The 10,217-nt window shown below is 29.0% G+C and overlaps 1 protein-coding gene across 3 annotated transcripts; it reads right to left on the bottom strand.

Moving 5' to 3' along the window:
- Positions 1-1,490: 1,490 nt before the first annotated feature.
- LOC123917151 (peptide methionine sulfoxide reductase-like) lies at positions 1,491-4,497 on the bottom strand. Of its 3 annotated transcripts, XM_045968798.1 has the most exons (4): positions 4,341-4,497; positions 3,194-3,223; positions 2,722-3,064; positions 1,491-1,997 (listed from the first exon to the last, which is right to left on the bottom strand). In XM_045968798.1, the coding sequence occupies exons 3-4, from the start codon at positions 3,025-3,027 to the stop codon at positions 1,746-1,748; spliced, it is 558 nt and encodes a 185-aa protein (XP_045824754.1). In that variant the 5' UTR covers positions 3,028-3,064; positions 3,194-3,223; positions 4,341-4,497; the 3' UTR covers positions 1,491-1,745. The 3 variants fall into 3 exon arrangements, with proteins under 3 accessions (XP_045824754.1, XP_045824752.1, XP_045824753.1); XM_045968796.1 differs by having other exon boundaries at positions 2,722-3,223; XM_045968797.1 differs by lacking the exon at positions 3,194-3,223 and having other exon boundaries at positions 2,722-3,104; positions 4,341-4,496.
- Between the last annotated feature and the right edge of the window lie 5,720 nt (positions 4,498-10,217).

Raw genomic sequence — 10,217 nt, 5'->3', positions numbered from 1 at the left:
GCTGGTTGGAGTCTAATTAAGAAGATTAAAGAATTGTTGAATTACTCGTGGAATGTTAAGATTATTCATGTATATCGAGAAGCAAATCGGTGTGCGGATATATTAGCAAATATAGGTTGTATGTCTCTCGTGGACTCTATAGTTTATGAACATCCTTCTCCAGAGTTGATTCAGGTTCTTGCTGATGATTGTCGGGGTGTATCTTTCCCCGTTTAATCACATGTAATTTTCTTTTAGTTGGGCTTATGCCCCTTTTATTATCAAAATCGGATTCAGAGGTCGGTTATGCATCAAAGTGTTCTAGTCCCCTCCCGATCGTAGTTGCGGAGGATCGAACTGTGTTTCTTCCTACTAAGTCCAGCGTCAATAACTACTGAACAACATGATTGGTTAATTTTTTTTAGTTATTATTCAAGTTGAGAAATCGAATCGAGATCATTTTATCTCCACTTTTTAATTCTTTCACTCGCTCTCAATTGTCTCTCAGAGACACGGTCGAGAACATGATTTCCCCCGTCCTTTCTCTTAATTACTACGTCAATCTTATAACTTAACATAGTTGCGGGAGTAATTTTTATGACGGAATAACTTTTATTTATTAAATATTTTGTCGATAAAAAAGTTAATAGAGTAGTGAGGTAAATTGAAATATAATAAATATAATATTAATGATTAATGATAAAATAAGTAATGCTTCATTGATGTTTATAAGTTTATTTGAGTCACACTTCACATATTTAGTCCTAGACGTGAAAGTCACACTTCACATATTTAGACATGGCAATAGATATTGGGATACCAGTTGCCATGCCTAATTACAAGTTCATTCATTTGAAACGTTGAGGATACATGGTTGTCAAACAATCCAATAATGAAAATCCTAAATTCTGTGGATTCTTCATCATCATCATCATCATCACCATCATCATCAATTGTATGGATTCTTGCCTATTCTCTCAACCAGCTAGCTACATAATGTTGCAGAGCCATTGGATTAAGAAAGAGACAAATTAATTATTTATCTGATCTGAAGCTGGCGGCACTGTGTGACCACCGCAAAGGATTCACATTTAAGAGAAAAATTTGTGGTTCCTCTGTCGTGGTTACACAGTAGTACAATTCATTGCAAAACTGTTGTACTAAGTGATAAACATTAGATTATTTATCTCAGTCTAACAACTCTAGATATGGTTTATGCCGCCACTGCAGTCATATTCAGCAGTGGCATTCATTTGAATCGATTTTGATTTGAACACTCCTAATCGTATATAGATCCTTTACGGTGGCAGCATAGTATGGTTCGCTGCAAACTCATTGGATTAAGAGAGAAACTAAGTTTGCAGCGAAACCGTCGTGCCACAATATGAGACTTAATATAAAATGCTGTGAAGGTTCCATGAAGCTGCATCACTAGCTACACATTGACTTGGGAGTTGTCACATAAGTCTCCACTGTGAGCTGTGACATGTGACACTAACTAGTGAGATGTGTTAGAAAAATATCTCTAAATTATATAATTGTTATCATAACTCAAAGTGGCACTAATTAAAGGTATATTATAGAGCACTTCATTATAAAACTGTACATAGAAAACACCAACTACATGGCTCATTTGATAAAAAACTTCAACAACCCAAAAATACAATAGAGTATGTAGTGTGAAACTTAGTTTTATTAATAAATACTTATCTATAAGACTATATCCTTCCAACATCTAAACTAGTTGGTGGCGATGAGCATATTAATTAACCGTAGCATCGAATTGGATCATTGCATCCCTTGGAAGAAGATTGCTTGTAACCAAATCTACCGCCTTTCTCAAGATACTGTTGATGATACTCTTCTGCCTTGTAGAAGTTTTTAGCAGGAAGGATCTCAGTAACGATCTTCCTGTTTAACTTTTTTTGTTGTTGTTCCAATGATTCTCGCGCTGCTTCCTCTTGTTCAGGGGTGTAATAGTATATTCCAGATCTGTATTGTGTTCCCACATCATTCCCCTGTTACATAGAAAGATCAAATGGTTACTTAACAATTAAGGTAAAGAGTGCATATATTCGGAGTCATACATGGATGCATTTGAATGTCGAAAAGAATTTTTGCAAAATTGGTGTGTTTTAAGGGAAAAATCGAAGAAACAAATGATTCTGATGATGAGAGAAAGAAGAAGATACAAATGTAATAAAAGATATGGATGATTCCATATCAAGCTAGTTAGTTAGTCTCGATGTTAATGAGTTTTATTGGAGGTCTATATTGGTAAGAACTTGTAAATAATCTACTAGCGTCAAAATAATTCAAGATTTAAGTCATAAAGCAAATGACAAAAGAAAAGTGTCCTGCTATACGAAATGAGTTAGGATTCATGATAGTGAATCAGGGTTCCGCATGTATCAGGACTCAAGATGAGATTCATGTTCAAAATCGATACAAATTAGAGTTCGAGACATGACTCACAGTCACACGCATTGTAAGATATTGATAATGATGTTGTAAAGTATATCTATGATAAGTAATATCTAGTTTAGCGACTAGTTCTTTACTGCAATCTAAAAAAAGGAAAAACTAGCACTTGCAATGACGCAAACAAGTATTACAAAATGGTTATAACTTGTTATTAGGAGTCGTTAGATAATTCTAAAGAAATCTTAATTGCTAAGAAACCAAAACGAATACACTGATAATCCGGAAGTCAATAGAACAAATAACAAACTTTATATGTACCTGTCGATTCAGTGTGGTAGGATCGTGTCTAGCCCAGAATGCATCAAGTAGAGACTCATAGCTACATTCTTTAGGATCATACTGGACTCTGACAACCTCCGAGTGTCTTGTGGTCCCTGAACACACATCCGAGTAGCTAGGATTATGCAAAAGTCCCTGGCTATAACCAACCTCGGTCTTGGTCACCCCAGCCACTCTCTGGAAGGAAAGCTCAACACTCCAAAAACAGCCGGCACCAAACTGGGCAAACTCTTGACCTAGTGCAGGTCTGTCATGGTCTGGTCCTTGAGCAATGGATGAATCCATATTCTCTGTTGCCTTTGTGGCACTACCAAACCAAAATCTGTTCAGCAAGTACATCGAGTGAGATTGTTGACGAGTTTCCGAGGAGAAGCAAAAACACTTGATAAAAAATCTAGAGTGATCGCAGGAACTTCGTCTTAAAAGGATATAATGAGAAGAAGAAAGTAACTAGTCCTAGCAGTGATGCTTCTGCTTTTTTCTGCAAGAGTTTGAGAAAAATAAGTGCTTTTCATTAAAACAAATAACTAAATTAAAATATCCTTGTATAAATTGGAAAAAGGCGAGATGAACTAAGAAGTCATTTGGAACATAACAGGTTATTCGAATTCTGCTACACATCAGTGCTATAACCGCTATTTAACAACACACACTTTGTACTATATATCGTAAGAACAATGGTGGTTTGTTCAAAATTCCTCTATGCTACAATACAAGTTGCTATGAGCTAATTGGGGAAGTTAGTTGGAAAATTGATAAGATATGCTGCTGTTAGTATGTACACATTGGGCCGAGAAGGCGGGACATGAGACTGCCCCTCTCGGCCCAACAATGGTATCAAACATGTATTAGAAAATAAAGAAAAAAATCATCACACTAACAGGAAGAGGAACCTTTGGTACATGAATAAAAATTTCATTTTTTTTTGGTACATGAGCTAATCTAATACAAAAATAAAAATAAAAATTTCATTTATAATTAAGCTTTTCATTTTAGTTCAAATTCCTGACCATATGTCTACCATATAAAGTATCAATTACTTTTTCAAGTGCTTTAAATCTATTTTTCTCAGTGAATGGAAATTGCAATATAGCTAGAGCCTATTTGGATAAACAGCTTATTTGAAGCTTATAGCATAAGCGCTTATTACATAAGCTATTTTTATATCAAAAAAATAAAAGATAAATAAAAATAAAAAAGATAAATTGTTTTTATAGATATAAAAGCTATTTTCATACTATATTGAAGAACTTATGAAAATAAGCTGAAAAAAAGTTATGAAAATTGTCATAAGCTGTTTTTCGTATGTTTTTCCGGTCTCACCAAATTTATGGCAGTAGATAACCTCGAATAAACTAATCCAAAACAAAGTCATTACTAAAAAATTTATAAAATCAGACCTAAAATTGATAATCCAAAATAATATTATTCCTCGGATTTGGTCCTTAAACTATGAGATGACTATAAATTGAATGTTTAGACAGAAAATAATGAAAAATGATTAAAGCATGAAGATTTGAACAAATTATTCAAATTAAAATATAGAAAAGAACACAAAAATGAATGAAAGATAGAAAAGAGAGAGAGAATTGAATTACCGAGTGGTGGAAGAAAGATTGAATGATGATGAGTGAGGAGTAGTGAGAGAAGGAATATGAAGAAGAAGAAGAAGATAAAAGGTGGAGGGAGGAGGAATCGATAACAGTGACAGACAAATAAGGGTTGTTTTCTTGTTGTTCACGATACGAATGATGACACTTTCGTTGATCCTATGCTTATATTTCGCGGTTGTTTCTTTGTTGTTTTATGTAACTGCAAAAGACTATATTGCCCCTCATTCATCCTTATCTAAATTGTCATGTTCATGTAAGTATATTTTTCTAACGTTGTTATCTTATTATGACAAACTAGAAAACGAAAGATAAATTTATCTAAAAAATCTTATGACAAACTAGTTTATCAATTAATTTTAATTCACTTTTTATTTATTTATTTATTTATTTATTTATTTATTTATTTATTTATTTATGATCATCTAGTTGTATATCTTTTACAAGTAAAAGGAATGTTGAGTTGCTCACAATCAAGTATTTTGATGATGTGGCACTCTATAAGAAAAGTTTACAATCTCTATTAAAAAACATTTTCATCATTTCCTTTAATTAAATCATTTTAATTTTAATTATCTTTAATTAAATCATTTTAATTTTAATTATCAATATATCAAATTATCACTATATAACCTTTTCATCATCTCCTTTAATTAAATCATTTTAATTTTAATTATCTTTAATTAAATTATTTTTATTTTAATTATCAATATATCAAATTATCACTATATAACTTCTTACAAGAGACCAACTAACTAAAATGAAAAATTATTAAATTAAAATGGACCAACTAATATATAAGATTTATATAACCACAAAATATTCATGACTATTGGAATTCTTTCAATACTAATAAAAAAAGGAATCATTATATTTCAAGCAAGTGACTCACTTTGATATTCCAAACCTCTTTGATCAATCCCTTAAAGAACTGAATTTAATAATAAAAAAAATGTGTGTCTCTCTTGCTTGAAATATATTCTTTCAATACTAAATGAATTAAAAAGGGATCATTCTTCATTACTTATATTGTTTAGAAGGGATTGCTTGAAACCAAAGGGATCATACTTCTACTTAGCCTAATGAATTAAAAGGGATCATACTTCTAATTTTATAACTCTACTTAGACATATAAGTTATTGTGATGATGTGACACTCTATAAGAAAAATCTACAATCTTTATTAAAACCTTTTCATATTTCATATAATAGAGTTACTCTAATAATAAATAATAAACAATAATAATATATTAAAAAAAACTAACACAATTTATTGTTGTTGAATTGAGACAAAAATGAATTGCAAGTAATGAAAGGTGGAATGATGCATCATGTTATTGTTTTAATTGCATTGCAATATCTTATTAAAATATATATTGTATGTTACAATTTCCTATTAATGGAATTGAAAACAAAGAATTCTTGGAGACACTAATATTGAATATGTAAATTTAGCTAATTATCAAACACAAGCTCTATATAAAGTTAACCCAAAAGCTAATTATCACCACCACCATACCAGGAAGTCTACCTTCTATGTTTTAACAAAATTTTAATTTATCTATCTCATGGCAAAAACTATATGGTTTCTTTGTCTAACATCTCCATGAGAAAAAGTTATGCATCTTCACCTTCCATATCTTAAAGTTACACATTATAGTGTCTTGAATTGATTTAAAAGCTATTGTGTGCATATATATATAGTTACATCATAAGTATATTGGTTTTTGTCCTTGGTATGTGATGGTGTCTAACCTCTTAGAATATCAGGTATTTCTACATGTGATTGATTAATAAATTGATATACATATATGTGATAGTTGCCTATTAATATGTTTGTAAATTGAAATTTTTCTATTACTCTGAGTTTAAAACATCTCTAATCATTTTTTTATTTCTTTTTTAGGTTGGATATTTTTTTAAATATCAACCGGTGTTTTGTTCGATGATTAATTAAACTTTGAGTTGAATCGATTAATATGAATATGACTATTTTTTCATGTGAAGGAGGAGAACAGGATAAAACATACTTATATTTTTGCTTACGTTGCATCTTTGCTCCTTATAAAGCCTATGAAATGACACCTCATGTAAGGATGTGTATTTAACTCTAATGGCAGTTTGTAAACCATCATTTTTATTTTATTGATATAATGTTTGTAATTAGACAACTTTTCTTTTTCATTTATTATTTTATTAGTCTAATGTTTTAGCTTATTTGTTTCTTATTTTCTTTTTCATTTATTATTTTATATAAGGTAAAAGATTTGTATAAAAAATTGTTGATTAATGGAAATATAATTAATTATTTTCATGTGAATAAGTTGAAGAGGATAAAAGAGACTTCTATTTATTGATTTTGAAGTGCCTTAAAATTTATATAGATCGAGGGTATATTGATGTTGGAGGAATTCAATTAAAAGAGGACAATCCAAATAATTTAGAAATATAAATATGTGTCTCATTTTTAAATACTATATTGTCTACAATGTGTATGTGATCTACTTGATCTCGATCAAGAGAAATATAGAAACAAAAACAAAGTAGAAATTAAAATAAGTTTTTTTTTTTTTTTTTTTGTAGTTGACACTCAAGTCTTGCGGTTTTTATAATTGTAATACATGCAAGAAGTTATATTGATTCAAATTGACTTAGAGGTTGTCCAAATATATAATCTTCATGCATTTATCGTATAACACTTGCCTAAATCTGGATGGTTCAATATGAGTATATATGAATTTTAATGGACGGTCCTATTTTAATCTACGCATGCCATCTTATTCTTACAACCATAAAATGAATCGATGAAAAGAATTGTGCTAAAAACATGTTAGTTTAGAAATTGTGCTAAATACTTTTTCCTCCCACTTAGAATTGTACTAAAAACTTTCTAAATTAAATTAAAAAAAGACAAAAATTATTAAATAAAAATTGTTGATGCTCATTTGTCAAAATAAATTTTAGAAATTATTAAAACCGTAGATGTTAAAATATATTTACATATATTTAGAAAATATAATCACACATATATTTAAACATATTTACACACAACTAAAATTCACCAACAATTCAAAAATTATTAATTTAATTTACATAATAATATAACTTTTTGGATAAATTAAGTACATATTCTAAAAGAATGTTTACGTTACGGCTGAAAATAAAATAGTGGAATATTTATAAGAATAAGATGACATTTTTTTAAGCAAATAAGAAGATGACACATGTTAAATCTTAAATTCATCTATAAGACTTTCTTTACCTTAACCAAAATTCAAATATATAAAATCTTCGTCCAAACTTATATATTGACAACAATAAATATTCAAGTTTATATAATATAATAAGAAAATAAATGTTCAAGAAAATATTAAATAAGAGGGACAAAAACTAACAATAATTTTGAAGAGACACAAACCTCACCAAGAAAAAGAAAAACAAACAAAAAACAAAAGGACCAAGCAAAAAAAAAAAGTGAACCAAACAATAGACTAAAAAATTGGGACTAATAAAGTTGGAATAAAATTTCACCAAGTGAATACGTGAGAATAAACTCCAAGAAAACGAGAGATGAGTAAGTAGATAAGCTATTTGGAACCTTAAATTGCATAGAACGTAGTAAGCAAAATATGCTATTTGATACATAATTTTCAAAAAATGAGAACACGTGGAATAAATAGTCAAAGCCACCATATATGAATCATATTCTATAATCAAAACTTTTTTTAACATTTCTCATGAGCAATATTGTCTACAAGTATAATTAGGTATGCCTCCAACTCTTATTGAAAATAATAAAATAAGGGATACATCAAAAATAAAAAACAAAGTGACATTTGACTATAAAATTGCAACTCATATAAAGAAAACTAAAATCTTATATTATTACACTAATAAAATAAAAAATGATACATCCTTTCAAACTTATGAAATATTATAAGAGATCTATTACATTAAAATGTAAACAAACTACGATATAAATTAATAAAAAATCTAATATTTCTAAACAACTTTTTTTTTTACTCATATACTAATATTCAATATAATCATATTTTAAAATAATATCTATTATTTAACTATATGTGATTATAGTTATCGCAATTATTATTTTTTATTTATAAAAATATTTTAATTTTATATTTTAATCAAACCCGTGCAACGCACGGGTTTATCCCTAGTTATCATAAACAAACTATTAATCTTCGACTTCTAAAGTTATTTACTTGGGAGGTATTCCAATCGTGTATAAAATATAATGTCTTATAAAAAGAAGATTAAATTGAACAACCGGTACCTTAACTTATTTATTAATTTTATATTGGTCAATTAACTAATTAACGTTATAAATTGGTCCCTTAACTTCAATTTTGTTTGTTATATTGATAATTTTTCTCAAAAAACTTTAACGTTAGAAAATGACTATTGACATGTTTTCCTTTTCAACATACAACTCAGCGTATTATGTGGCCAAATAAGTAGTCAAGTAAGCAAAATTAACGATAAAAATATAAAGAGATTGTTGTCATTATTCTTCTTAAACCACAACTAGTGTTTATAATCTCAATTCAAATTTTATTTGCCCCAGTTCTTATTAAGGACGAGAAAAGCATGAATAAACTTAAAAGCAGGATATGTGTTTTACACGTCTAATTTACTTAGTACTATACTGTATATATATGACTCGGTTTCGTGTGTCATAGAGGGACATGAAATGGAAGAGTATCAATAAACTTTATAAAAGAGGTGTGAACTCTTTGCATAAGTTTTATTCTTTGGTAACTTTTTCTTCGTGGACAACTAGGGAAAACATGGCGAAACCGGCACAATAGAAGGACACGGCCTTAAGGGTATAGTCTTAAATTGTAGGCTTCAACTGCAAATGCAGGCTAGTATTGTTGATACTATAGTTTCGTTATCTACGTTGTATTGTAATTGCAGGGTGATTTTTTTTTTTTTTTTGTTAAATATCATCCGCGTGCAACTGCAGAGATCATTCACTCGAAGTAACTGAGATTCATTTAAGGGGTTGACATCTCCCAACAAATGTTTTTCCATACGCACCAGTCGATGATCGAACTCAGGGTCAAATGGTTAAGAGACTCAAGTATCTACCACCAGAGGCGTCTCGCATACACGTGCGGGATGTGCGACGGCATCGGGCCTCAACTCAAAATTTTGAGATTCTATAATATTACTTATATATTATTTATACCTATAAAATATAAGATGTATATTAATAGATTAATTTTTAGACCCTAAAATAATAGTTATATATTGCTATTGTCCATAAAATATCATATGAGTATCAATAGATTAGTTATCTATACTCGTAAATATAGTTCAAGTCCACTTTAATCTTTGCATAAAATTTAATTTTAGATTAAGATGTTCCTTTTTGCCGTTATATACAAAGATAATTATTTTGTATTTCTTGTTCCATTTAATTTAATGCAATTGGTTTAATATTGATAATTTATATGTTTACAAGAATAAGTATGATTTTTTTTTTTATATATACTATATGCAATTTAAATCGACAATTTGTTTTAAAAAAATTATATTTTTTTTATTAAGGGGTCACTTTTATATTTTGCACAGAGCCTTCTAAAACTCGGAGACGCCACTATCTATCACTTGTGCCACACTATGTTGGTTTGCAGTGTGATATTTAATGAACATTTTATGAAATTACAACCGAAGTTTTTAATAAGTATTCTTGTAATTTCATTACTTTTGATCAATATTCAATATATCAAATTGTATACTATGTCATTTAAAATTTGCTAAATTATCATTTTTAAATATAAAAATTTGATGAAGAGATCAAAATTAAATAATTTTAAAATAGGAGGATCAATTTCATGAA

This window comes from Trifolium pratense, linkage group LG3 (genome assembly GCF_020283565.1).
Source record: "Trifolium pratense cultivar HEN17-A07 linkage group LG3, ARS_RC_1.1, whole genome shotgun sequence".
In the NCBI taxonomy this organism is placed as follows: Eukaryota; Viridiplantae; Streptophyta; class Magnoliopsida; order Fabales; family Fabaceae; genus Trifolium; species Trifolium pratense.
This window is presented reverse-complemented; position numbering and strand designations above follow the sequence as displayed.